The sequence below is a fragment of the Syngnathus typhle genome, linkage group LG13 (assembly GCF_033458585.1).
Source record: "Syngnathus typhle isolate RoL2023-S1 ecotype Sweden linkage group LG13, RoL_Styp_1.0, whole genome shotgun sequence".
Classification (NCBI taxonomy): Eukaryota; Metazoa; Chordata; class Actinopteri; order Syngnathiformes; family Syngnathidae; genus Syngnathus; species Syngnathus typhle.
In genome coordinates this window covers 12,229,048-12,256,079 of record NC_083750.1, presented here as the reverse complement: position 1 = coordinate 12,256,079, position 27,032 = coordinate 12,229,048, and the positions used below count along the sequence as shown (strand labels likewise).

Below are 27,032 nucleotides of genomic sequence, written 5' to 3'. Positions count from 1 at the left end.
TATAAACTCAGTTATTTTGTTTATCTAATTGCTATTTCAAATATTTGTGAACAGTCGTGTGGGCCAATCAAACAAAGAACCATGCGGCGTTTATTTAAATGGCAGTTTATTTTGAAAGGTCAAGCACGGAAATGACTCACCACTGATATTATTTGATGGCCATTCACGAAGACAGCGCCAAAGGTGTCGAAGAAGGGAGTCTACTAGTCTATTTGTTTTGTTAGTGGTCTTTAGTCGTTAAATCTACGTATTATTCGTCATAATTTCAGCAATAGCCTTTCACACAAGTCTCCTGCCATGCTAATTAATATAGATTTTTAGCTTGACACCATCTCCCACGGTTAGCTCGGCGCTATCTCAAGGTTAGCCACCGGCTACGCTACCTGAGTGACCTGTCTTGCTGGTATTGGTAGTATTAAAATCTAATTATTTTTCTTTTGTTAAAATGTCAACGTCTCTTTCCTGACATTCAAAAGTGACTTAATGTGTCGTTAGTGAATACACTTGTATTACGTCCATTCACTATGTGTTGAGCACTGAAAACGAGTTCTGTTTAAAACCCAAAACGTTGTTATGGAGTAATAAATTGAACGTTTCAGATTTGGAAGTCGATTTACTCCATTTTGCCGTATTGTAACGTTTTTTTCTATTGCTCACTCACGCCTCACACTTTCTCTCTCTCTCTCTCTCACACACAGACACAGCCATGTCTCCATCGATTCCACTGCAGGAGATGATCCGGGCCATTAGGTCGGCCAGGACCCAGTGCGAAGAGCGGGGTGTCATCCAGAGGGAATGCGCTGTCATCCGGGCACAATTCCGACAATCTGACAACGACGGTCGATCTCACAACCTGGCCAAGCTTCTCTATGTCCACATGCTTGGCTATCCTGCACACTTTGGTCAGGTGAGAGGATTTGAGTGTGATGAGGCAGATCATGCATCTGAGTCAATTGACCGTGCTGGTGGTGGGGTTCATTTTTTTCATTATTCACACCATAGATGGAGGATTATTCACTCCATACATGGAGCGTAAAGTTGTTCCTGTTCCAATTCTTCCTGTTAGATGGAGTGTGTTCGGATGATAGCCAGCCCTCGCTACAGTGAAAAGCGTGTAGGATACCTCGGAGCCATGATGCTGCTGGATGAGAAGCAGGATGCCAGTTTGCTCATCACCAATTCCATAAAAAAGTAAGATTGCCCATTGCAATCCCATAGCCCTTTGAGGAATTAAAAAAATGGAGTTGAAATGCAAGTAATAATAAGAAATGACCAAATTGTCATTCATCATCTAAAACAGCAGCTATGTGCTTCTTGCTTTTCAGTGACCTGTCTCATAGTAGCCAGTATGTGCAGTCTCTGGCTCTATGCACTCTCGCCTGTATTGGCTCGGCCGAGATGTGCAAAGATCTTGCCCCGGAGATTGAGAAGCTGCTTCGAGCCTCCAATTCTTACATTAAAAAGAAGGTAAAGATACTTGTTATTTCCATACGGCGGTTCAAAGAAACGTTGGTGATGCTGAGCTTTTTTCTCCTCGCCCGTCATATGTTTCTGATGCTCTTCTCCTGTTTACCCAGGCTGCACTGTGCGCCATCCACATCGTTCGAAAGGTTCCAGATCTCGGGGAGCTCTTTGCCCGAACGGCTCGCTCTCTCCTGGCCGAGAAGCACCACGGTCAGTTTACCTTTGACATTTGTTTGAGACAAACATTTACTCGGTTGTTTTGTGTTCAAGGTTTTGGCTCTGTTTGTCTGAAGGTGTGCTCCATGGTGCTGTAGTGCTCATCACAGTGCTGTGTGAGTGTAGTCCAGATACACTGGAGCGCTTCAGAAAGGTGCGTAGATGACACGCACGCACACTCAAATATATTCACGTGCACATTTTGGGCTGATATGACAAAGTAAGTTCATTGGGGGTATTAACAAAAACCCGTTAAGCATTCTTAAGAACATCAAACTACAGCACTCTGCATTTCCATTGACATTGTAAAACATCTTCAGGCAGTGTACCTACTCTAAATTCTGCCTGACTTTAACATGTCTACTTAGACGGTGTCTGTGTGTATTGCAGACAGTCCCAGATCTGGTTCGCATTATGAAAAGCTTGGTCACTTCCGGTTACTCTCCAGAGCATGACGTGGCAGGGATCAGTGATCCTTTCCTACAGGTTTGTCTTCACTCTGCTGAAAATTGCGATTTCAATTTATGACCCAAATAATCGCGATATCTTTTTTTCATTATCAACCAACCTGTTATGATGCAAATTGGGAGCTCTATGGATGTTGAAAGATATTTTCTGTGAAGTTTTAAGCTCCTGATCATGTATACACACACACAAAAAAAAAAAAAAGATCACACACTGAAGAGACGTTAAGAAAACAAATGGCTGCCATTCACAGGTCCGCATCTTGAGGCTGCTGAGAATCCTCGGGCGCAACAATGAGGCAGCAAGCGACACCATGAATGATCTCCTAGCTCAGGTTCTACTTCTGCTTACGACAATGCATTCATGCTAGCTGTTTGATTTGTTTCCAACGGGTCAGCTAATGGAAGATTTCGGTGTGTCACTGGACAGGTAGCTACCAATACAGATAGCACGAAGACCGTGGGCAATGCTGTGCTGTATGAGACTGTTCTCACGGTGCTGGACATCAAGTCGGAAAGTGGCCTCAGGGTGAGAAGACACTTTTTAAATGGGGGCATGCCTTATTCACAATAATTATAGTAGTTACTTACTGTTATACTGAGTAAGATGAATTCCCTCAGATCCTGGCTGTGAACATCCTGGGCCGCTTCCTCCTGAATAACGACAGGAACATTCGGTCAGTGCATCTTAACGCCATTCGACCCCCAATTTGTATTCCTTCGTTTCATCTCTTCCCCCGTCCTCGGCTTCTTTCCCTGTACGTTTTCGTTCCTCGAGGCCGCTGGCAACTTCTTGACAGGTTGTCATCAGTCTGAGCTATCTCAGCGCCTTGCCGTGGTACATTATCTCTGGAGCCACACTAGAAGGTCACTTTCTATCTGCTCGGAAGGGTGAAGGCTCATCAATTGTTCCTCTGGGCTTTGTTATAGTAATATTTTTCCCCAGCGCTTATCTTTAAGGGACATGAGGTCACTTTACAGGGTCGTCTGGTTTTTACCTGCAGGAGGCTTTATCGCTTTGTGACCATGACGGGACAGTTTTTGTTTTGTTTTGTGACAGCTGTGGTGATAGTACGTCAACATTGTTTTATCAGAATGACAGATAAATTATGCACTAGATTAATGTTATTTTATTTATTATTTAATTCTTATTCATTATAATTCTTTTTGGAATATATTATTCATTAGTATATATTTATTATTTAAAAGTTTTTGGCTGGAAATATCTTTTATTCAATAATATTCTCAACCTGTTTAACCCATTATGCATTTGGCTACACAATATTAAGTTGATCCAACATGACCTTTTTCGGGGTATCTAACTAAAATGCAACAGTGGAATAGGTTAACAGAAAATCCTGCAAAGTCATTAATTGCAATTTTTCAGCTTGCCCTTCCTATTTTGCAGATTTTTTTCTTCTTGTTTTTGTCCAGATACATTGCCATGACCTCCCTGCAAAAGATTGTCGGGACAGACAACATTGCCGTACAGCGTCACAGAGGAACCATTGTGGACTGCTTGAAAGACCCGGACGCTTCCGTCAAACGGTAACACCCATATTTTTCCACACATTTTGTTTTCGTTTTCAAACCTGAGCTAATATCCAGTACTGTCCATTTGTTCAGCCGTGCATTAGACCTCTCCTTAGCATTGGCATCCGCCAGCAACATCCGCTCCATGATGAAAGAGCTGCTCATGTTCCTCTCCTCCTGCCCACCTGAACTCCGAGCTGAAACGACCAGCGGGATATTCTACGCTGCAGAGAGGTGAGCAAATCATGCACATGCTCTTTTGTATAGTCGTCGGCGTGCAAATATTCACAATGGCGTGATACATTGGCACTCTCTTTGCCCAAAGCAGGGATTGTGTGGCACACATCTTCACTGTGTGATTGTTGAAAACTCTCAAAGGCATTACTGTATTCGTATGACACTATCGCCACACTTCTGTGTGTGTCTGTGTTCACGACCATGCAGACACGAATGAATTGTTTCTGACCTGCTCTAAAGCACCATTGTGTGTGTCTGTCAGGTACGCACCTTCCCAGCGCTGGCACATTGACACCATCCTGCATGTCCTCACCACGGTAAACACAAGGTCACACATTGTATGAAACAATTTGTGCTGGGTGGCGTAAATGAAGCGGGACAAAATGGAGTTTGTTCTTCCAAAAGTTCTTCAACAGCAAGGTTAACTGTCCATGGAAAGGGATGTTGAGATTGATTCCATCAGCAGCCGTGTGTGTTATCTATTCCTACACTGCTAGGCTGGAGGTGATGTGAGAGATGAAACCGTTCCCAACTTGATCCTGCTCATCACCAACGCTTCTGAGCTTCACTGTTACACCGTCCACAAACTTTACCGAGCACTGCTAAGTGACATCTCTCAGGTGCGTGAATGCAGGTTGTCCTCGTTTTATTATGTTGTTGACGTTTTATTATTATGAATTTATTTATGATGCTTGATTTTTTTTTTTTTTATCTACACAAACATATACCTTTGTCCAAACACAATTGCATCTAACTTTTTATTACTTTGTAGCAACCACTGGTTCAGGTGGCCTGCTGGTGCATTGGAGAGTATGGAGATCTGCTACTCAGAGGAGAATGTCGGGAGATGGAACCTGTTGAGGTCAATAAGCCACACTGGTTCATCATTTGCTTTTTTATGGGAAACCTAAATTCTTTTTAATTCACCACTGTCAATTATTGTCATTAGGTAACCGCGGACAGTGTGCTGGAAGCCTTGGAAACGGTTCTCCAGTCTCACATGTCCACCCCGACGACGAGGGGCTTCGCTCTCACTGCCACCATGAAACTGAGCACCCGCATCATGGACAATGTCGAGTAAGACACACTTTGGTTGTCCCAACAACATAAACACAACTCACTGTTTATATTTCAACCTGATCAACCCTGTAACTCCTTTTCCATATGTCCATGTCTTCCTGGTTTTTTTATTGTAGTCGAATAAAAAGCATTGTAAGCATTTACGGCAGCTGCATAGACGTGGAGCTCCAGCAGAGGGCAGTGGAATATAACGCGCTCTTCAAAAAATATGACCACATGAGGTTGGTGTGGATTTTCATCCTGGAGGGGAATAAGACGTCCATTCTCTTCAAAATGTTGAGCTGTTCACTGTGTGTCCGCAGAGCAGCAGTGCTGGAGAGAATGCCTGTGATTGACAGGAACTCACCGGGTCATACCAATGGGGACTCCATGGGGGGCGTCATCAAAGAGTTGGAGGTGGACAAGGTGAAGCAGAGAGAGACCCTACTGCCACAACTACCTGCTAACCAGGTGATATTCCCATGGCCAATATCAATGCACTTCTCCTTCTGAAAAAATACAAAAGTGTTGATTTAGCTCTACTGTACAATGTGGGTCATGTTTATTTACGTAAAGCATCTCTCCTGACCAATGATGTCATTGTTGTGTGTTCTGCTAAAGCAATGGAAATGAAACTCAACTAACCAGTTTAGACTGTCTGGCATGAGATCACTTAGTGGAGTCAGCACTTGTGAATTTCGTCCGGCAACATGAGTGACATTGTTTTGTATCGTGCTGTGTTTTTATTTGCAGGAACTGAGTTGGGTGGTTCTCAGGAAGTGTGCTCTTGAAGTATGACATCAGAGCCTAGAAATAAACCAGGTCAAAACCAGGTCAAAATGATACATGCTTTAAATCAAGCACTTAGTAGGCCATTTGAAAGATGTCGACTTTGTGTTTTGCAGCAAACTAATTGAACTTGCCATTCCGCCAGAAGCATTTACCGTAGTAGATCGTGAGTGCCACCTTGTGGAAATAATGGGCTAACCAGCCGCACTTATTTATTATTTATCTTAATTCCATGGGAGTGTTGTCAAAATAGGAAGCAACAGCACAAATTGCCGTCAAGCGGTTTATTTGGTCTCCGCGAGATCTCTGCAATATCGTAAGCAGCGAAATCCGGTGATTGATAATAAAGGAAAGAAAGTAATAGCTCTCAAAGTGAGTCAGCATTTGAGCATGCAATTAGACCACACTTTGTGAGAACCACCCACTTCAAATAGTCCGTAAACTCTCACCACTTTAGAATCTGATGAACTTTGGAATGAATAATGGCTGCATGGACTTCTTCATTCCTCCTGTGTTTGTGTTTTCTTAAGGTATGTGATCTTTTGAACCTGCTTGGGGACTCAGAGGAATCCGTTCCGGCGGGCCCAGCTCAGGGTGACACGGTACCCGTCCAGTCCATAACCACAGCCAAGCCTATCGGAGGAGAGCTTTTGGATCTGTTGGGCGGATTCGAGCCCACCCCCTTGGCATCAGGTTTGAGTGCTACACCGCAAATCCAAAGGCATCTATGTCAAGATGCGCAAAGGGGGTCGTGTTTTGTTCGCGTCATTCGTATGACGTTATCAGCTTGCTTATATTTCATAGCCCCTGCAGTGACAGTGTACGAGAAGAACGGTGTGACTCTGACACTCAGCTGTGAGAAACAGTCCGACTCGGCCGTGACGGTAACCCTGAAAGGCTGCAACTCGTCTGACTCGGACGTCACAAGCTTCGCTCTGCAGGCTGCTGTGCCAAAGGTTTGTGGCCAGGAGCTGAGCACTTTGAGACACACACACAGTTGGCAACTACTAGTAGGACAACCATGTTGAGGCAAAGCTGGGTACCGTAATTTTCGGACTATAAGTCGCACCGGAGTATAAGGCGCACCAGCGGTAAAATGCCCAAAAAAGTGAAAAAAAAACATATATATGTATATAAGTCCCTCCTGAGTATAAGTCGCCCCCCCCCACCCAAACTATGAAGAAAAAAAACGCGACTTATAGTCCGAAAATTACGGTACTATTCGTTGGCATTTGCAAAAACCAACAAATTTCAGGTTGTAGAATGAAGTGCTAGGTATTCACGTGTGTGTATTTATTTGATGGTTTCAGAGTGTCCACTTAAACATGAAGGCCCCCAGCGGAGACACGCTTCCTGCAAAAGGCTTGGCTCATGTGACCCAGTTGGTACTTCTCAACAATCCAAACAAGGTGACTACCCATCTTTTCCATTGTAGCAATCATTTGTTGAGCGCAACCGGCGAGGAAAAAAAGTGTCATCTGAGCCATTTCCCCCAGGTCAACCTTAAAATGAGGATACGGATATCTTACTCAAGCCAAGGATCTTCCGTTCAGGACACAGTTCAAATCGATTCCTTTCCTGGACTTTCTTGATTGGCTCCCATCACCAGACATTCCTCAGATTCACCATTTGGTTGTTTACTCTGATGTGAGTCATCAATTTGATATTGCATTCAAAAGTAATCAAGTATTGTTTTTCCAAGGTCAGCAGGCTATTAAGCATCATCAGCCTAGATATCATATTCAGGGTTTTGATTACTGTAGTTGATTTGACCTACCATATGATTCTTTTATTTCTTTGAGATGCTGAATGTCTTGTAGCACTCCCTCCAAATCAATTGGCCAACTAATGAAGTGTCACCATATGGTCATCGCTCCCCTCTTCTCCTGTGCCTTTTATTCTTTGTGCTCAATTTATTATCATTCAATTACATTGCAATCAGCATTACTTGATAAATCGTGCAGAACCTGTTGAACAATAGTCCTCTTTATTTACAGTCACTCTGAAGTTTTAAAGTCTGTATCGAACTAATTGTTCTCAGTATTTTTATTTTAAAGACCAATCCACATACGCTTCCATTCAGAAGTCCTCCCAAAAACTGGTGTACTGTGGCTGGTTCAACTGTTCCAGATCCAAGAACACTATTTCATGTTTGAATCCACACTCGTTTTCTAATAAATGACGGGAGGATTTCAGCACCAATGTGTATTCGATGCAAATTTGAGCAACGTGCATTGGAAAAAAGTGCAAAACCCAATTTGAGCGTTTATTCACAATTTCCACAGCATTGGTTCAGTGTCAATTTTTGCACGTCGTCCTGAAAGTTGTTCGAGTGGCCACGTTTGAGCGTGCCAAACAAGGAATTTGACTTGGGTACATCCACAGCCTCTGTTCAACATTTAACAACACTCAGGACATGTGGAAAAATGACAAATATTCTCAAACATCCCCTGATCTGAAACTCCCAAGAAAAACTCCAGCTAGGGGGAATGAGAAACCTTGAGAAGAGACCACAGATGGGAGGATGACCAGGCTGCAATGGATGGGTTTAGCTCCCGAAATGATGGCTGAGAGTCAAATTCCATGCTCAAACTTGGCAAATAAGAGTGCGATATTGAGAATGGCCTGTACAAACAGGGCGACTGCAGAAAGCACAAAAACATTCACAACAGGTTTGCTTTTGAGCGAGGGAGGGAGGGAGGGAGGGGTGATTTGCTTGTTATGGTAACATAGTTTAATGACGTTGGGACACCTCGAGCATTGGCACACAGCTGGCATTGCGTTAAGCGCCATTCATGTTGAGGTGAGTAGTACATGGGCTCCCCCCCCTCTCAGCGCCAACACCAGATGGAGCACCGAGCCGCCCTGGATTTTGTAGTCTGCTGCCGTCTTTTCATCGTTCCTGAAAATCATACGACAAAATATGCTTGACTGTTACACTCGAGGGGAAAAAGATGGTCACTGTGAAAAAGCTCACATCTGTTTCCCACTGTAGATGAGTCTTTGTTGCTGAGGGGGTATGCCTTCTTTTTCTTCTACCCTTTCTTTAATTCGCTCCACCTAGAAAGCCAAACAGGATGTCTGAGGAGAGTTACTCAAGAGGACACGATTTGAAATGGCTTTACCTTGTCTGTGGGCTCAATGTCGATTTCGATTTCTTTTCCAGTCAGAGTCTGAAACAAATAAAAGCCCATGTCAGCAGAACTGGGGGGGGGGGTTCCACATAATTGGAAGTTTTACTAGTCAGGTGTCAACTCGAGCATAAAGATGACGACGTAACAGCAACATACGAGGTGTCGATTGACGCATATCAAATGACGCCTGACAAACGGATTGTTCAGAAGAAATACAGCAAGCTACACAATATAGCTAGAAAATGAAACGGTCGTTGCATTTGGAAAGATCCCTGCAAAGAGCAGACTTTCTTCAAATGACAAACGCCTTACCTTCACTTTGATCAGCATTTTGAACGAGGAATATGACAATTTGAAATGATCTTAACATGTAATGAATAAAGCGATTTTGTAGTCGAAGTAGATCTAAACTGGTCGCCGGGATGATTCAGGATTACTTCCTGTGTCACAGGCTAAATGTTCCGGAAGTGACGTATGCGTAGACTGTTTGTTCTTTGTTCCGCTTTGGAGGCTTGTAGGTATTTAGATGACGTTACCGAGTGTTACCGTTTACTACTCGAAGATAGCAAAGTGAATGGAAATCATCTTGGTCCAAGATTAAAAAACTGCACTGTAGACAGTTTTTTTTGCAGGATTAACAAAAAAAAAAAATTTGAGGGGGGGGGGGGGATGTTGATAGTTAATTTTAAATAGTAACAATAACAGATTAAAAACGTGAATAAATCTTTATATTGTCAAGAGTCCTCTAATGTTTGCTGCATTAACGTTGACAGTTCCCCCCCCCCAAATTATTATTTAATATTTCATGTTTTATTTGTGTATATTCTATTCACAAATAAAAGATATATGAGAAGACGAAGAAATTGAATTAAATTATGATTTAATATTTCATGTTTTATTTATATGTGTATATTTTATTCACAAATAAAAGATATATGAGAAGACGAAGAAATTGAATATTTTTGGTGCTAATTAAATTTTATAGTAATAATAATCTATTTACATGTTTTCACCCACAACCTCTTACTACAAATAAAAAAAATGATTATTCACAAATAAAAGATATATGAGAAGATGAAGAAATTGAATATTTTTGGTGCTAATTAAATTTTATAGTAATAATAATCTATTTACATGTTTTCACCCACAACCTCTTACTACAAATAAAAAAAATGAGATGTGGGCCATTGAGGGAAAAAAAAAATCGTTCCTGTTCCTGCACAGATGTCTGCCATCGGTATAATTAGACAGGAAGTGTGTATATAAGAGCACTTGCCAAGTGCCTTGGCTTATTCAGCCATGCTTCTCCATCTCTTAGGTGTGACACTATTGGCTGTTTTTGCAACAGCTGAAAACGAAGGTATTGCACACACATGCTTTGTTAATACTCTCCAGGTTTTTCACATGAGACTCCTTTCTTTACAGATATCCTAATAGAATGTAAGCCAGACTCTGTAAACGTCACATGGATCATCAGCGAGGAGCTGGTGCCGTACTCGACGTATCTTTTCCTCGGAAACTGCATACGGTCAGACGTGACTCCTTTGGCAACGGGAGACTGGGCACTACATTTTCACTACAAATTCAGAGACTGTAAATTTAAGAAAAAGGTCAGAGTAGCAAATACAGCCATCTGAATCCTCAGAAGCTTCTTAATGACCAGTCTGTCTTCCACAGATAAAGGGGAAACATCTGATCTATCAAAATGTGATGACCTACAAGCCTGGAGCAAAGTCCCAGCCACCACTATATGAGTATTTCTTTGAATGTGTCCAGAGAAGGTGCAGTATATTCTCATATCCATTGTTTACCTGACCCCATTTAAAACCTCCCCAAATATTTGTAGGCCAAAAGGGTGGATTCCTCCCTTCCTGAACCCAGGTGCCAGTGTTTCTGTCGGGCGTGGTGGCCTCGTCTTCCGTATGGCCCTCCTAAATGGTGAGTTTCCTCGCTGCCGTACAAAAGATTTGATAAAGCATGCAAAGACTCAGTACTGGCGTTGTTCATCCAGAACAAATGACAGGCATAGCAAAATCGAATGTAATCCCGCTGGGCTCGCTCATTCCCATCTGGGCGGCTGTGGAGCAGAAAGCCCATCAGCCGTTGCGGCTCTTCATGGAGGAATGTGTCGCAGCCCCCACTGCGGAGCCGGAGCCACATCAGCAGGTTCATCCCATCATTGTCAACAAAGGGTAGGTCTCATTTGGATTTTCAGTTTTAAAAACTGGATTGGTGACCGTTTACTTTCTACAGATGTCTGATCGAGAGCAACTCGGCGTTTGTGCCTCGATACCATACATCTGCGCTTGTTCTTTCCTTGCAGTCATCCATGTTGGGTACTGGAAAGGTGAGAAAGAAAATGACCAATTTGATTAATTTGTGAAGTGACTTTTTTTTTTTCCCTCCTACAGCTGTACATTCACTGTAAACTCGTTGCGTGGGATCCTGAAGTTCTTGACGAAAGCAAGAAAGCCTGTCAATATTCCGAACAGGATGGAGGGCAAGTGTTGCACGGAGCTTCCTTTTCTTTTTAATCTGCCTGTGCAATCATTTGTACTTTTATTCTTAGATGGGAATTACTAGACGACCCATCCCAGAACCTTCTGTGTAGCTGCTGTGATCAGATCTGCAAAAGCCGGCCCAGACGAAGAGCTGAACAAAGTATTCTTTTTTTGGGGGGACAACTTTGAGTTGAGCTGCCACGTGACTTGAATATATTTGAACCTCTCTCCTTAGGATTCCATGGGCTGAGTCAACTTTCAGTGTTGGGACCGTTGGTCATTGTGGATAGGTCGGAGAGACGTCTGACCACATAAAAAGATGGAGGTGTTTGTTTCTGATACCATGCAGAGAATAAAATATTTTTGGACACAATGTGTCTGCTTCAATGAATTGCAGTGTACTAACTTTCTTGGCCTTTTTTTTTTTTTTTTTTTTGGTGGAGGGCTGTCTAGAGTTGGAAGTGAATGAGCCCCCCCAGCCAAAGTACAGATTGACTTAATTAAAAAGTACAAATAATTGTAGCAGAATAAAGATTATGTAGACAAATCGCCTAGTTCTGTGAAGAGACAAATGCCATTGTGATGGTTTTACGAAGGTAAACTGAAAATGCATTGAGATTCAAGTGTGGACTTCACATATTTATAAATTGTGTATTTATTTTTTTTTAATTGAAAGTTTGCCCCATGGGAAAAAATCTGACTTGTTGCATTAACATTGACAGTTTTACCCCCAAATTATTTAATATTTCATGTTTTATTTGTGTATATTTTATTCACAAATAAGATATGAGAAGATGAAGAAATTTAATTAATATATTATAATATATATATATATATATATATATAATATATTAATATTTAATATTAAAAATCAGACTTAATGACTTCTTGGTCTTGGGTGAATATATCCGTTCTTACGCAGTGTTTCTGTGCATATGAGTGTAAATGGATTTTTGTTGCATGAAATATCAATTTATTCTTAAAAGTCTATTCTATCTATATATATATATATATGCAGATTTTAGAGCGGTCCAATCAGATTTGACCCAATACGTGCTCACGCGTCATCTGCATTGTTGGCCAGCAGACTCAGTAGTGCCAGCAGATATATTCTGAATCATATTCAAACTTGAATTGTTACTTCAAGCAATCCGATTTCAAATTCACCGCCACACAATAATGGCAGCATTTTCCATTCCCTGATGGCTAGGTCCAAACACGCTAAATCTGACTCATAAAAGAAGATTGCAGCAATCTGCACACAGTCATTTAATAATCAGCATGATCAATTGTTTACGATGATATTTTTGTCATGTTTCAAAATCAATTGAATTTGAAAGGCATGGCACAGCTGAGCTGTTTGATTGCTTCCTATTGATGATGATTCTATTTGTGTCGTGACTGTGGTGCTTTGAGGAGGTCCCACCCACCCATCCATCCATCCATCCATCCATCCATCCAGCCATCCCAGATATGATTTTTGAAAATGACGAGTAATCAGGTGCACCTGTGCAGCTTGGCAGGTGAAACAGCTGATTGAGTGCTCAGAGGGAATAAAAACACAATGGCAAGCAGCAAGCACCTTGTTCAGTCATGATGGCTTCCATTTGGCATAGTGCATTGCTTTTCAGCCTAGCTGCTGTCGTTGCAGTATTTGCAGGTAATGGTGCTTAGCTGCAATTTTCTTTTTTGAACTCACTTTATTTGCTGCATGTCGTGTCTTTGTTCCTCCCAAGATGTCAAGCTGGACTGCAGGCCTGATTTTGTGACGCTGGTGTGGAAGGAAAGCAGACACCATGCCGACGCGTCGCTTTTTCGTTTGGGAACGTGCGCTCCCGTCAGCGCATCTGCTCGGGAGGCAACTTTCCGAGTGGACTATACAGATTGTAACTTCAGGACAATGGTGAGTACCTGTCTGTGCTGTTACCTTGTTCTTTTGACGTCTTAACACTTTTTTTTTCTCCTAGGTGACTGGGGACAAGGTAGTGCACACCAACGACCTGATTTATTTGGCGCCTGACTCTGGAGAGCAAACTCTCACCCATCCTGTTATTTGCGTATTTGACAGGTTGGTTACGTGCTACTCTTGTCATCACCTCACCGAGAGCTATTTTTGCTATTTTAACCTGTACCACGTTGCAGGCCGAAAGAATGGGCCCCGACCAGTTACGATCCAGTCTTCTCGACCTATGGCCAGTCGGGTCTAGTCTTCCATATGGGCCTTATGAACGGTGGGTTCGTTGCCGAAAGGACTTGATTTTGTGTTCAAACTAACTCCTTTTTTTGTTTTAAGAGGACTTCACCGGCCCGGCTGCAGCAACTCGTTTTGCGCTCGGCTCGTTCATCCCAATGGTGGCTCGTGTGGAGGAGAAAATGCATCAGCCGTTGCTCCTGCTTATTGAAGAGTGCATCGCGACAACTACGCCAGAGCGCCAGTCCGACTATTATTACAACATTATCGGCAATAAGGGGTACTGTCTTAAAGTGGGCCTAATTGCTTCGACTCTTGTGACCTAATTCTCCTTTCTTCAATCATAGCTGTCTTCTGGATAGTAAGATGTCACAGTCCAGATATGAACAAAGGCTGATTTCATCAGAAGTCAGACTTTCTCTTCAAGCGTTTAGATTTGCTGTTGAAGAGGAGGTAACGTTTCAAAATGATGGAGCTGCTTTTGTTTTTGTTTTTTTCTGTACCCCCCCCCCCCCCCCCCCCCAAATTTCAGAATTGATTTTTACATGTGCTTCTCAACAGGTGTTTATTCACTGTAAACTTGTAGCTTGGGATCCATCTGGTATTGGTCAAACAAAGAAGGCGTGCAACTTTGTCAAAGGGCATGGGTAAATGTTTTGAATTTTTGTTAGCGTTTAGTCTCACCTTAAAGTTCTGGTTGCTTTTCCAAAGAGATCTCATTTTTAGTAGTTTTTAATGGAAATGTATCAACTTCTAAATGCCTCACCACTTCAGGTGGGAGTTGGTGGACAACCTTGCACATAGCAAGTTGTGTGACTGCTGCGAAACAAGTTGCAAGTCCAGGTGGTCAAGGAGTGTCGCTTCAGGTATCCCACACATCCCTCTCCTGGCATCATCGTGCTGGTCTGACAAGATCTTGTTTTTGCAGGGAAACATGGAATGGTCCAGAATGCAGTCCTTGGACCCGTGACCAGTCCTGTGTCGAATGACCTTGCGTAACCTTTATTAACAGGAATGGACCTCAGTGGAAAAATGTTTTATTTTCACAAGCGCTTTAGTCAACTGATTTTTCAAGCCCCATTGCATGTCCAATAAACAATCTGGAACACATGTCTGACTTTTGTGCATGTTTAAGACAATATCTTAAATAAATATCAAAGGCTATAGCCTTTAACATTTGCTTCAAATGATCAGGATTGCCATCTGCGTCAAAGTTGCTAGTAAGAATAAAATTAAAACAAAATGTCATTCAGCAGGCAGAGAAAATGTCTAATTTAATCCTAAACCTATGAGATTTGTCTTGATAGTATGAAATGGCCACTGTTGATTCAGCTTTTTTTTCCCCTCTATTTTATGAGCTCAAGAATGTCTGGAGTAGTCGATGGAATCTACAGCATGTCTGAGTTACATAAAATTCTGATTTATGTTAAATTTGTAGTCCTTTAATTGTGATACATTCACTTTAAAAGTACAGTTCGGTTTTCACCTTACTAGAGGGTGTGGTTTTCATTTTGCGATTTCAAAATGGCGGCAAGACCTCGTCACTAATTGTTTGTATGGTCCTTAATCAAAGTTGCTGTTTGTTTTATTGAAAATGGTATACAGTATAGAAATAGTTGTTTCATTTGTATGTATATAAAGCATTCGATTTTTTCCGAAGTTCAGTGAATGTCTCAACAGTGGCTCACAAGCTAATGCTAGCAAGCTAACGGCCGCAGTAACTCGTCCGTTTTTTTGTCAACCACTTCTCACATTTGCGGCAGGTAAGATTACGAAAATGTCACGGCAACATTATGTTAAGTTTTTAAGCAGTATTTTAAGTTTGTAGTCACACGGGAAATTTTATTTGAAAATGTTAAGTAGCAACAACTCCTAGCTAACAGATGCAGGCATTAATCGCATGCTACAAAAGGTAAGGATAATATTTGGTGTGATAAATGTATTTTACATATACTTAAAGATAACGTGATAACACACTTACATAAAAGTCATTTGTTTTAAAATAAAAAAGTCGTTTTCAAAGTGAATAGTTTTGCTCTTAGCGTTTGTTTGTTTGTTTGTTTGTTTGTTTGTTTGTTTGTAACCATACTAGATCTAAGGAGAGCAAATGGAGTGGTTCCACTGTAACAAGTGCTTCATAAGACGTGGCTCAACGTTTGCAGTTTCTACCTGTGGACACATCTGCTGTGAAGCTTGCATTAAATCTTCCCAAGCTGGTCTGTTCTCATCCTATTCAAATCCCATGTCAAAAGTAGTTAACAAAGTTACTGTTGTGCATTTCTCCTCAGCGAAATGCGGCATATGTGGAGCCAGCTGCAAATATATTCCCATCACAGACAAGGTTGGTTATGTTTTATATCTTATGTTACGGTGATCCAAACATGTCTAGTCGAGTTGTAGGTCAGGCAGAGTTTCCAGAACCGGATCCTCCTTCCTTACTCCAGTAAAACGACACAGTTTGAAGTGGCCTTTTATTGCGGGGTGCTGAAGTCACACCTGTGCAGTGCAATAAATGTGATACGCTGTGTGACGCAGATGCTGGTCACACTTGATGATGACTACTTCACTTGTATTCTTATAATGTTCAATTGTGCTGGAGTAGAAAACGACACGGTTATATGGAAATATAACATTGAGGAATACCGGCGAATGAAATTATGCAGTGTCATTCAACTGTACATTTACACACACCATTCAGATTTTGCCTTTGTGAAACAACAAATCAGAAATGATTTCTTTGGAAATGTGGGGTTTGTAATATTCAAAAAGGCTTTGGTGTTTTTTTTTTTAGATGAAACCGCAGGACAAGATGTTTTTCATGGACCCCGTGGAGCTCCTGGTTTCACGGCTAGAACGCGTTTTACAGGTTTGTTCATACCTGACTGCTGTCTTTTTTAATAGCTCTCACATTCTGACAGGTATTCCACCTTATTGGTGACTGAAAAGAGCCCTGAAATCAAATGTAAAGATGAGAACTCATCCCTCAGATTACCGATTTTCAACGGGCGCAAATGGAGCGGACGACGGCGTATTTCAAACACAAGTCTGTCGAACTAGAAAAGTGCCTGAAAGAAGTCACTCAGCAGAGTTACAGGTGAATTAAGGATACATTTATTGTGCCCCCCCCCCCCCCCCCGAAAAAATGCCATTAACCAAATTGTCACTGTTGATTCTTTTGTCATAAGGCAAATAGCTGAATTGAAAAGAGAGAATGCTGATTTAAAAAGCCAAAATATGGAGTTGCAAAGAGAGATGGCACAGTTGAAGAAGCCTCTCTCACAGAGGGTGGTACGTGTTGTGTTTTGAATTTCAAAAGTGTTTTGGGAAAAGGTGTTAATAGCGGTGGTCTGCTCTCCATAGGGTTCTCCTTCACCCTTTCAAACAAATGGGTAAAAGCACATTTACTTTTCACAATAATGACTTGTGTTGAGGCTGTAAGTGAAACGTGTCTGTCTCGTGCACTGTGCAGCGTTCGAAGGATCTCACTTCCTGTGGCTGTCACTCCCCCTGGTAATTGCAGTTACCTCTTTTTAATTTTTGGTTTGTTTCTATTGGATTTTTGTAATTAAGCAGAATCATATAAATCCTTTGCAATACAGTTGAAGAATGATTTATTATATTATTTACCAAAGTCAAATTCCTTGTTTGGCACGCTCAAACATGGCGAATAAAAAACTCTTGAATATATATATATTATAAATCCTAATGAGATTCCGGCATATGCAAGAATTTAATCTTCAAACCTTGCAGTTCTGTATGTGACGAGAATGGCATTCTTTAAAAATACTTATATATTTTTGACTAACTTGTTTTTCTTTTTTTCATCTCCAGTTACTGCTCACTCAAGAACGATAAGGTACGTTTGACAGCCGTTTTGTTATACAGCCTCTAATTTACAATAATGACATTTCTGCATCCATATGTGTTCTGTGGTTTCAGTCCAATGTGGCCCAGAAACAGAGGTCTTGGTCTTGCATCTCGTAGAGTTAAGTACCGTGATCGTTTTATACATTTTTTGAAATTTTCCAACATTTTAAATGAACAAAAAGAGTGTACTGTTGTGGAGCTGGTGCAGATTACAGACTCATTATTTTGAAAAAAGATGTCTGAATTTGAAGAAAATAAATAATAATTTCTCCCATGTTTGGAATTTTACTCAGAGTCCTGGATCCATCACTTCTTTGTCTAGCCACAGCCCTTTTCTTTAACACGGACACAGTAAGTTGGAATTTCTTTCGTTCCCTGTCATTCATTCGTGCATATGAAGTTTGTCCGAATATTAAATGTCTTGGTGCTGCTTGTTGTTTTTAAAGGGACCACAATTCCCAACACAAGGTAAGAAACACACTTCATCTTTTTGTCGCATTTGCATCTTCCCCTCTTCGATTTGTGTCGTCCACAGAAGCCCAAGCAGCTTCCAGTTCATCAAATGGCTGCTTAATCAGTACACTCACCTAGGCGTTAATCAAACCCGTTGAAGCAGGCTTTTTTTTTTTTTTTTTGGTCCAGTTCAGTTGTTGCACTGCGTTGTTTTCCATGGAGTAATTTGTCAATCATATGATGTCACACGTATGCTATTGAAGATGAAAAGAAATGGAACGTTGTGCTGTTCTTAAGTACGGTTACTTTCAAGTAAAAGTATTTCAACAGATTAGCCAAGTGAATTGTGTTTGGGATACATACTGCAGAGGTGAATGGCAATGTTTGCAACATTTTCTTTTTTTAATCTAAACTTGTATAAGTTAACAAACAACAGCAGGTTGAAGGAGGACAGTGTTTAGTACATGAAATAATTGGACAAAACGGCAGCAGGCTCCAAATCCAAAGTGCAAGATGTCAAATTAAAGGGGAAAATGTCCAGTGTGCATTCCTCACAAGGAATAATGGGTTAGAAAGGAATGATTACTCAATAATGTCAGCGGCTAAGTCGTCTCGTCCGTCCACTGTATTGGGGTACCAAAAGAGCCACCAGTTTAAATTACTGCTACAACGAGCTATTCTGCAGTTCATATCTAAACAAATAAGAGAAAAAAAATAGAGCAAACCAGTGTACAATTTTCTTTCCTATTTACAGCGACACGGGCAGCAAAGTTATTCCGTTTCAAATATATTAGGATAAACAGAAAGTGAAGTCAATATACAAGCCTCAAACCTTGATCTGGGCTCGTACTTGGAAGACTAAATGTTACAATGCAATGCTTCAGGTAAAGCAAAAATGTAATCACGCCAAGTGACGACTAAGCTTGCTGGTAGAGACGATATCCGAGTACTGAGTCAACACGAGCCCTTTTGTAGGCTTCAACCGCTTTCATCGGCAACAAGAGGTTCTTGGTGAACCTCGCCCACAACCTGAGCCGAAAACCAGTCTCGCACTTGCTGGTAACTCATTTTGGATTTCTTGCATAATGTGTCAAGGTCTTTTTCGTTGAGTGAGCCCGTTGAGAGAAAATACCGTACCAACGGTTGGACGTTCGGGCAACCCGCGCCGGTTCCATTCACTTGAGCTTTTCGTTTGCGGCTCCCTCCAACCCGCGGAGACAATCCTGAGCCATTAGGTAAGGCGGCGTTACTTTGCTGGGCGGCCAGCTCTGCCAAGAATTTGTCACGGACGCCCTTAACCCATCGCAGTTGGCCGTTTTTAACCGCATAACGGGTGTCCCCGAACCACTGGATAACATCAGCTCGAGGTAAACCGGTAATCCTAACAAGTTCTGTGTAATCGTCACTCTTGGGCCACTGACAGCGTAGGAAGTGCTGCTTCAATAAAGCCAACTGCTCCTTGGTCTTCCTGGGTCTGCCGCCAGATGACCGGGATGTGGACGCTGTCGAGAGGTGTAGTAGATTATTGCCCCTGGCCGAGTGCTCGGACTTCTTTGATGCGCTGCTGATGTTGTCGGGGGGCAGTTTGTACGGCGACGCCTCAGGTGGAGGCGTTCCGGAGGGGGAGGAGCTGGGAGAGGATTTGCATGCGTCAGGCGGTTCCTGCGGAGGAGCCTGTTGGTCCAGCTTGCAGGGCTTGACCAACTGTAAAGGTTCGTCTTCGCTTTGCTCCCCGTCTTTTAGACTGTCTCCATCACCAGACAGATCTTCCATGGCTTCATATCCCTCCGCCTCAAGGTCCCGTTCCCCGAAAGCCTCAAGGCTGTGAGACAAGAAAGTCTGGAAGAAATGTGAATTTCTTATCACATTGCTTCGGGCTACCTCCTGGCCTTTCCCCGCCGGATTAAAAAGACGACTCTTTTGAGTCGTGAGCGAAAGAGGTTCGCTTTGTTGTTCGTGTTTGCCTCCTACAGCTGGGAGGCTCGAAAAGCCCTGGGCCGCTGCCAGACTTCCTCGTCCGACTCTAAGCTGGTAACGGCTGTCGCTGAACCATTTTCGGATGTCGTTGCGGCTCAAACCGGTCTCCTCCTGCAAGCGCCTAAGCTCCACCTCTGCAGGCCAGTTCTCTCTCAAAAAACTCTTGCGAAGGGCAGCAAGCTGAGCTTTAGACTTTTTGTAGCGTCCGTGGCGGTGTTGTTGTGGAGAGGAGCCCGAAAGGTCTAAGGACACCTCAGCAGGAGCGGCGGCGGCAGGAGCGGCGGCGGCAGCAGCGGCGGCGATGGCAGCCACCGCATTAGCACTTGATGGTATGTCACTTGGTGGGCGGTAGAAGTAGGAATCCTGAGGCGGCGGTAATGTGGAACTGAAACACGGGGAAGTGGATTTGGTTGGTTTGTAAGAATCTGGTGATTCACATTTTGGTTTCTTCTTCGGAGGAGACACAATAGGCAAAACAGGTTCGGCGACAGAATCTTTCTCCTCGATGACTTTGGCTTCCTCGCTCGGTTCAGCGGAGTCATCAAAAGAATATGGCACTGATAGTTTCCGCCGCGTCTCCTCTATCTCCTCTGATGACCAACTGATCCCGTATTTGATCCTCTGTACCATAAACCAAACCTTCACTTTGTCCAAGGGCAAAGAGCAAAGCCGGGCGAGGGCGTTGACCTCGAGTGACGACGGGTATGGAAACAAGTTAAAGGCTTGGACGAGCTCTGGAATGGAGTCCAGTTCGCGGGTTTGATCCGAATGTGTCCACACCAATTTCAGTTCTTCTGAGACAAGAGGCAAGCACACAACAGCGTTGTGGTTGGTGGTGAAACTGGACGCGGAGCCTGGGTTGCTTTCGGGGGACCTGGCAGGAAGATGCAAATCTTTAACAGCGGCTTTATCTTCTGGCTTTACTTTACAAACAGTCTTTGTGGTTTTGCTATCCAAGAACTTCTTGGCCACGTGCGCTCTGCCGTTTTGTTCATCGAAGGTCGCCATCTGGGCCTTGCAAGTCGGGTGTTTCACCTGGAAGAAAAAGGCTATTATTTCACACGTTGAGAGTTTCCCAAAAATGTCCGACCGCCCGAGTTTATATGCTAATGTTTTCCACAACTTTTGTTTTGCCCTCATTGTCGAAGTCAGTTATCGGACAGCTGTTCCCCTTCCCCCCCCTCTACTTTGAACTCCTTATTCTGAACTCCCCCTGAAACGAGTCGTATACCCGGTCCAGACTGGGTTCCCCTCCCCCAAAGTGTGGTGGGTGACTTTTGTTTTGTGTGAGCAAGGGGGTGTGGAGGGGGGGGGCACTGGTCGCAAAGGGTGGGAGTGTGGAGAACGGACATCCATGAGAAAACCCTTCACGGTTACGTTCTCACCCTTTTCTTATTAGGCTTTGTTCCACTTCAAGTTTCCAAAGACGAGTAGAGCCGCTTCGTGAAGGCAAACAGCAGAGCAGAAGCCTGTGAATTTACAAACGGAGAAAACGATCAGCATTAGTCAGACTTTATTTTTTCCCAAGTTAAAAAGTATTCAACTTAAAAACACCTTAAGAGACTTTGGTAGTTTGTTTTAATGTTAAGCAACAGGTATCTATCAAACGAATTTCTAATGAAACTTTTTGGTGAATCTATTTTGAATTAAACAGTTCATAATTAGGATGAAGTACAAATCGTTTACTTTTCTTTTATTCTTTGGGTTTTTGCGAATGTGTGAATAGCCTGAGCACTGGCGTCAAGCATATATAAACAAAAACAAACAAAAAAATCCACTCATTTCTCAATAACGGGTAACATTTGAAATGGGAAACAAGGAAAAATACGCATCTTGTTTTGAGACTGCGCCATGGCCGAAGATTGAGGTCGCTTTTTTTTGCCTAAGCCAAAACAAAATGTGTAACCAAACCACGAGCCAACTCCAACGCCACAACGTTCGTCATTCGTGACCTATCGGAACAAATAGGGGCGCTAATTCAAGTAGCTGTCCCGTGTTTTGTTTTTGTTCTTTCATCCGAGACGTAATGGGTTGAAATGGACCATGTTTTTCCCAAATAAGGTTTGAATCGGGTAAAAAGTTGCCGGTTGTACCCCCTAACAATGGTAGTCGTGCCTGTGCCCCTTTATGGCGTACTAAGTAAAACGCTTGACTGAGCTGGCGCACTTCGCCGCCAGACACACTTGGATTTAACGCTGAAAATAAACTTACCGCAAAAGAATCCGTTGTCCCGGAGCGAAAGGACAACGAGTTGAAAAGGGTCCCGTTTCCGTTGAATGAAGAGGCGGCTCTAAATGGCCGAAGTTTGGAAGAAGACTGGACACAATGCCCGTCCGTCCGTTCGTCCGTCCGTCTGGCGGCTTGACCCTTGGCTTATTTCACCGAGCGCCTCGTCGGATTAACGGCCAAGGAAGGCAAGATGCGACGGCGACCAAGTTTGTCACCCTTTCCTTGGACTTAGTCTCGCTTGCCCCCGTTTTAGGCGTCTTTTCCCCCCGACTGAGAGCTGGTGTTCGGTCGCGATCGCTGCTTGGTCCGCGGCCGCTTTTGTTCTGTTGAGAAGTGTTTCCACTGTCCGGCCAGATCGAGGCGAGGCGGAGCTGCGGACCAGGAAGCCCAACCAGGCCCAACTGACTGTCACGGCCTCGGCCTAGTGGGTGTGCCAGTCGGCCGGGGAAGGCTTCACATTGGTGGGAGAAAGCGTCTGTACAACAAATCCCGGCCAGTGGGCTCAACACTTTTTTTCCTTTTTTTTTTTTCCTTTCCCCTTTCCGTTAACCACGTTGCGCCCCCCCATCAAATCTGGGCCACATTACGATGAGATTTAGTCGCGTAGAAAATCATGGATGTAGAATCATGCATGGAGTAACCAGTAGCAGTTGACGTGCATGTGTTTTTCCCGTTTTTATTTGTTCAAATGATATGAAACATATCCATGCTAATGATGGTGCTTATGCAAATTTGAAGAGACAGGCTCCAAAAAAAAAAAAAATGACGCGCACAACACTGGAGTCAGCACAAAGGTGGAAGGGGAAAAACACTCCCCAAAAATGAGGAGATTCATTTTACCTCATGGGCTACAAATGAGTTACCAACAGTTTCTTTTCCAAAATGTACCGTCAGATAGCTTTCTTTAAATAGATATAAAAATGCAGCATAATGCTCAGTTAAAAGTTCAATGCAGGACCAGTTTAGTACAGTATATCAAATAGGCCCGGAGTTTCAAATTAAAGGACTATTATAGAGAACAATTCTTTTCAGGGTGTATATCTAGAAAACATAAATGGATTGCACAGTGAAAACATTAAAAGCTGAGGTTTGAGTCTTTGATTGATGTAAACAGTTTTGTGGGTGTGAAATGGTAGTATTAAATGTTCATTCCTTTATTCAGAATAAGACAAAACAGCAGTTGATTCCTTTTGTCATCTTTATTAATAGCATACTGTAAAGCAGTAACACTTTTCGTAAAAATATGCATATGTACGTATGTGCTTTAATATTTGATCCAAAATATTGTTATACATTCTGGCTGATTACAGCTTCATAGTAATCAGAAATACAATTTTACATTCTTAAACAAAAAAAGGTAATAAGCATCTCTCTATATGTATATGACTAACCAATAACAAAGCGCACTCAATTTTGTGGTTTGTTTTTCGGTTATGCTACCATGGTAGGTAACAAATAATAGAAAAGAGTACAAATATATGATGTGCATTCTTCTGAGGTGGATGGGTTTCCCCCCCCCCCCCCCAATACGATATGGCTCGATTCGACATTAAATGTGTGCAATGTTTTATTGTATTCACATATAAGCTTAACGGGTTATGTCATGTATTTTTTTTTATTCCTATCAGGGTTTTTTTTTTTTAAATTTCCATCAGTTTATTGTCATTATTTTATGGCATTTCTCTTGCCTGTAAGTCTGTAGACATTAGATTTCAGCCTCTTTGTGCTACAATGTCAATGTTATCTGCCCAGAGCCCATATTATTGAACCTATATTATCAACGGGACATCTCACATTTTCCAAGGTCTTCTAGCTCACTCACAATATTACCATCCTCAGATTCTTTATTATTATTATGTGTTTCTTAATTTCAATAGGCACTTGTGGCAGTTGCATTAAAAAGTAGTCGCAAAGAGGTTTTCCACGCCACATCATGTGGGCTAGACATTGTTGCTACCCATGGAAAGCATAGAGCGTGGGATTCTTATAAAAGAAGGGACCACATAGGAGAGCCAGGAGAGACGCGGAACTTGGGTCAGCAGGAACTTCACGGAGGTGAAGTCTTCAACACTGCGCCCTGGAAAAGCAAACAAAAATAAATACCGTACAAACACTTTGATTTTCAGTCTTCCCGACTCACCGGTCAAGTCTCGGAGCCCGTAACGCCTCGCCAGTTCACAGGTCATGAGAATTTTCCCACTCAGCGACATCAGGTTTTTATCTTTGAAATGGAGACAGGGTTCATTAGTTGATGCCATATAACAAAATTAAATCTCTTTAGCTGTTTAAACACAAGTGGATTATTAATGGTGTATTCCACAAAGACAACAATGATAATAATGGGGCAGAACATTGCAAAGAAGTAGATTCAAAACGAAAATGTCAGCGAATAGGCTTACCTTGAGCAAGGTTGACAATGCACAGGCCGCTAAATTCAGTGCTTTCTCCATTGGCAAACACATCCTTAGTCTGAGGGTGAAACAATTGAGATATATTTGGCGTAAATGGCATACTTTACACATGGACTTCATCTGGCTTGGGATCTACTTTCTGCTGTGAATCATCTGAAAGCACCATCTCTTCTACTAGCTCAGTCTTCACTGGTCCGGGCCACAGACTGATGGATGCCACGCCGCTTTTGCGAAGCTCCACAGCCATATCTGCTGCCATGCGGTCACACTGTAAAGAAATGGTTGGATTACTCCAAAGAGAAATCCCGGAATGAGGGGAAACCCCAACTTACTGCCGCTTTCCCAACGCCGTACGGAACATTGAAGAGATATCGCACTCCTCCCATGGATGAAATGGTGACGATCAAACCTTGACCTTGAGCGACCATCATACGGGCCGCATACACCGAACAGATGTAGTGGCTTCTACCAGATTGAGAATTAAAACCAAAAAGGTTAAATGAATTCATGTTGTCCATTCAAAGTGCTTACTACCTTAGGCCCGTGTTGTTTATGGTATCCCACATAGACGGCTCCGTCTCCCAGAACTTTTTCCCCTGGTTGTCGAAGATGGTCTGCAATGACAGCGAATATTTTGTGAGATGATCAACAATTAAAGGTTTCTTGCACAGTTAATGTTATCATGACAAATCTTAGAGGCGGGGTCATATTCGCTCACTTGACATTGATTTTATTTGGCAGAAATTTCGACTTTGGACGATCTGCAGTATGAGAATTAGCGCTTGAATGCCACTAACCTGTACTCCAGCGTATGCATTGTTTACTAGGAGATCCAGTCGGCCACTTTGTTCCACTTTTATGCGTTCAAAGAGTTTCTCAATGTCTGAATCGTTCGTTGAATCGCAGATGACCGGCACGCACTTTCCACCCCTCTGGTTTACCTGAGCAGACGCAAATCAGTTTTTCCCCGTAAAGTCATTTTTAGCATTCAGTTGCGTTTTAAAATGAACCGACAGACAATATAAATTGTAGATGTGAATTTGAAAGAAAAAAAAAATCATGCACTAGTCATCTAATTATCATGAAGTCAACAATTATTTCATTAAAAAAAAAATAATAATCATGCACTAGTCATCTAATTAACACAAAGTGAACAATTATTTCATATCAAAACAAGCAGACATTTACAGAGGAATGAATCAACAATGATCTACAGAAAGAGGAAGTCAAAAGAAAATGCCTTAGCTCAAGACTAACTTGTTGGTATGTGCTTGTTGCCACACCCAGCTGAAAACGTCACCTGTGTTGCCGTTTCATTAAGAACCGCTTCCTTCCGTCCTGTGATGTAGACGGTAGCGCCTGCCTCGCAGAGCTGCAGGGCTATCCCTTTCCCAATGCCTCTGGAGGCACCTGTGACCACGCAGATCCAACCGGACAGGGACATGTTCTCTGCGGACCGCAGATACATCGTAGGTCAATGTCGCCGATTTTTGCCCATTAAAATGCACAGAAGCTTTTGAATAGTGAAGAGACATTGTGATTTTCTAAGAATGTTGAGCAAGTGATCTTTTGAAAACATAAACACGAGCAAGGATTTATAGAGATAAAACATTAAGAGAAATGATCAGTAATAATACAATCGACATTATTATCCTTTGCATTATAGGACCAACAAAGAAATCTTCAGAAAAGGTGAGTGACCCCTGACCTTCCTGACCTCAAACTAACAAAGTATATCAGAAAAAAATGCTTTTCATTCACCCTTGCATGACTGATCCAGCATGTGCGCATTTGTGCAAGAGTGATGATGACGTTTTTAGAAATACAAACGGCAATATATTTCAAAAGTTTCCGTTACCGTTTTCAGCTCGGATCTTCTTGGACAGACGATGTTCGGTAGTGAGTGGCAACAATGAGAGGCACGACACAACTTAAAGCAAAAAAAAGTGCAGCGTCATTTAGGTTCTTCTTGTGGCCATGGTCAACAAGAAAAAAAAGAAAAAAAAACCACAACGGGGCGTGTAGAGCAATTGGTCACCATTCACGTGATGACGCCAGTGCATTTCCGATTACTCCATAGTTATGGAATGGGGGAAAGAGTGAGCGGCACAAAGGTCAACAGGTAAGTAGTAGTTGCAGTTATTGCACTGACTCGAGTTATTAAAAAATAACCAGCCGAAATGACCACATACTAAGAAAAACAAGACTTTGCATCCAGTGTAAAAGGAGACATATGTAAATTCGAAATATTATGCAAATGTAGAAAATGAGCAGCTGTTAATTGCCATTTAAATTGACCAGAAATATTATTTCATATTCAGTGCAATAAATAAATAAATCTATAACTGATTGAATTCAGATAAGTGCATGAAAGGAAAAGGGCAACTTACAGCGATTGGAGTCAGGTATTTCTTCCAGCGACGTCTCCGGACTTATCTGGAAATTTGCGAATGCTTTGCTGCTGATATGAGATGAATGCAACTCCTCCTTTCTTCTTTTCGAGACCT

General features: G+C 42.4%; 6 protein-coding genes and 1 long non-coding RNA gene across 15 annotated transcripts; 4 read left to right on the top strand and 3 right to left on the bottom strand.

Moving 5' to 3' along the window:
- Positions 1-139: 139 nt before the first annotated feature.
- On the top strand, positions 140-7,740 carry ap1g2 (adaptor related protein complex 1 subunit gamma 2). Of its 4 annotated transcripts, XM_061295449.1 has the most exons (22): positions 140-403; positions 699-907; positions 1,067-1,191; positions 1,326-1,467; positions 1,578-1,674; positions 1,758-1,834; positions 2,071-2,166; positions 2,399-2,479; positions 2,575-2,673; positions 2,766-2,821; positions 3,579-3,692; positions 3,771-3,911; positions 4,177-4,231; positions 4,412-4,534; positions 4,687-4,776; positions 4,864-4,991; positions 5,111-5,215; positions 5,297-5,444; positions 6,293-6,455; positions 6,567-6,718; positions 7,073-7,171; positions 7,259-7,740. In XM_061295449.1, the coding sequence occupies exons 2-22, from the start codon at positions 707-709 to the stop codon at positions 7,352-7,354; spliced, it is 2,388 nt and encodes a 795-aa protein (XP_061151433.1). In that variant the 5' UTR covers positions 140-403; positions 699-706; the 3' UTR covers positions 7,355-7,740. The 4 variants fall into 4 exon arrangements, with proteins under 4 accessions (XP_061151433.1, XP_061151431.1, XP_061151430.1 ...); XM_061295447.1 differs by having other exon boundaries at positions 140-362; positions 6,293-6,718; XM_061295446.1 differs by having other exon boundaries at positions 6,293-6,718.
- A 275-nt stretch (positions 7,741-8,015) lies between these two features.
- On the bottom strand, positions 8,016-9,369 carry nedd8l (NEDD8 ubiquitin like modifier, like). 2 transcript variants are annotated; one of them, XM_061295451.1, is made up of 4 exons: positions 9,209-9,369; positions 8,888-8,935; positions 8,740-8,822; positions 8,016-8,664 (listed from the first exon to the last, which is right to left on the bottom strand). In XM_061295451.1, the coding sequence occupies exons 1-4, from the start codon at positions 9,224-9,226 to the stop codon at positions 8,556-8,558; spliced, it is 258 nt and encodes an 85-aa protein (XP_061151435.1). In that variant the 5' UTR covers positions 9,227-9,369; the 3' UTR covers positions 8,016-8,555. The 2 variants fall into 2 exon arrangements, with proteins under 2 accessions (XP_061151435.1, XP_061151434.1); XM_061295450.1 differs by lacking the exon at positions 9,209-9,369 and having other exon boundaries at positions 8,888-8,971.
- Positions 9,348-14,645, top strand: LOC133165844 (zona pellucida sperm-binding protein 3-like). The gene is made up of 16 exons (XM_061295737.1): positions 9,348-10,506; positions 10,574-10,677; positions 10,743-10,834; positions 10,908-11,088; positions 11,150-11,243; positions 11,308-11,396; positions 12,913-12,920; positions 12,989-13,057; positions 13,134-13,300; positions 13,365-13,465; positions 13,540-13,628; positions 13,691-13,868; positions 13,936-14,041; positions 14,150-14,235; positions 14,363-14,454; positions 14,517-14,645. Exons 2-16 carry the CDS (start codon positions 10,607-10,609, stop codon positions 14,585-14,587), a joined length of 1,494 nt encoding a protein of 497 aa, XP_061151721.1. The 5' UTR covers positions 9,348-10,506; positions 10,574-10,606; the 3' UTR covers positions 14,588-14,645.
- A 469-nt stretch (positions 14,646-15,114) lies between these two features.
- On the top strand, positions 15,115-18,285 carry LOC133165583 (RING finger protein 212B-like). 4 transcript variants are annotated; one of them, XM_061295373.1, is made up of 12 exons: positions 15,115-15,351; positions 15,681-15,804; positions 15,877-15,929; positions 16,380-16,454; positions 16,576-16,682; positions 16,774-16,876; positions 16,949-16,977; positions 17,058-17,098; positions 17,420-17,444; positions 17,528-17,573; positions 17,749-17,806; positions 17,902-18,285. In XM_061295373.1, exons 2-11 carry the CDS (start codon positions 15,696-15,698, stop codon positions 17,794-17,796), a joined length of 636 nt encoding a protein of 211 aa, XP_061151357.1. In that variant the 5' UTR covers positions 15,115-15,351; positions 15,681-15,695; the 3' UTR covers positions 17,797-17,806; positions 17,902-18,285. The 4 variants fall into 4 exon arrangements, with proteins under 4 accessions (XP_061151357.1, XP_061151356.1, XP_061151354.1 ...); XM_061295372.1 differs by having other exon boundaries at positions 17,749-18,285; XM_061295370.1 differs by lacking the exons at positions 17,749-17,806; positions 17,902-18,285 and having other exon boundaries at positions 17,528-17,706.
- Positions 18,286-18,348: 63 nt separating this feature from the next.
- homeza (homeobox and leucine zipper encoding a) lies at positions 18,349-22,533 on the bottom strand. The gene is made up of 3 exons (XM_061295362.1): positions 22,097-22,533; positions 21,271-21,354; positions 18,349-20,920 (listed from the first exon to the last, which is right to left on the bottom strand). Exon 3 carries the CDS (start codon positions 20,891-20,893, stop codon positions 18,887-18,889), a length of 2,007 nt encoding a protein of 668 aa, XP_061151346.1. The 5' UTR covers positions 20,894-20,920; positions 21,271-21,354; positions 22,097-22,533; the 3' UTR covers positions 18,349-18,886.
- Positions 22,534-23,294: 761 nt separating this feature from the next.
- dhrs1 (dehydrogenase/reductase (SDR family) member 1) lies at positions 23,295-27,030 on the bottom strand. Of its 2 annotated transcripts, XM_061295368.1 has the most exons (10): positions 26,916-27,027; positions 26,384-26,455; positions 25,826-25,974; positions 25,323-25,466; positions 25,060-25,139; positions 24,858-24,990; positions 24,662-24,793; positions 24,514-24,583; positions 24,255-24,335; positions 23,295-24,191 (listed from the first exon to the last, which is right to left on the bottom strand). In XM_061295368.1, exons 3-10 carry the CDS (start codon positions 25,967-25,969, stop codon positions 24,055-24,057), a joined length of 921 nt encoding a protein of 306 aa, XP_061151352.1. In that variant the 5' UTR covers positions 25,970-25,974; positions 26,384-26,455; positions 26,916-27,027; the 3' UTR covers positions 23,295-24,054. The 2 variants fall into 2 exon arrangements, with proteins under 2 accessions (XP_061151352.1, XP_061151353.1); XM_061295369.1 differs by lacking the exon at positions 26,384-26,455 and having other exon boundaries at positions 26,916-27,030.
- LOC133165586 (uncharacterized) lies at positions 25,854-26,888 on the top strand. Its single transcript, XR_009717625.1, has 2 exons — positions 25,854-25,994; positions 26,192-26,888. It is a non-coding gene; the product is annotated as an uncharacterized LOC133165586 (long non-coding RNA).
- Positions 27,031-27,032: the final 2 nt, after the last annotated feature.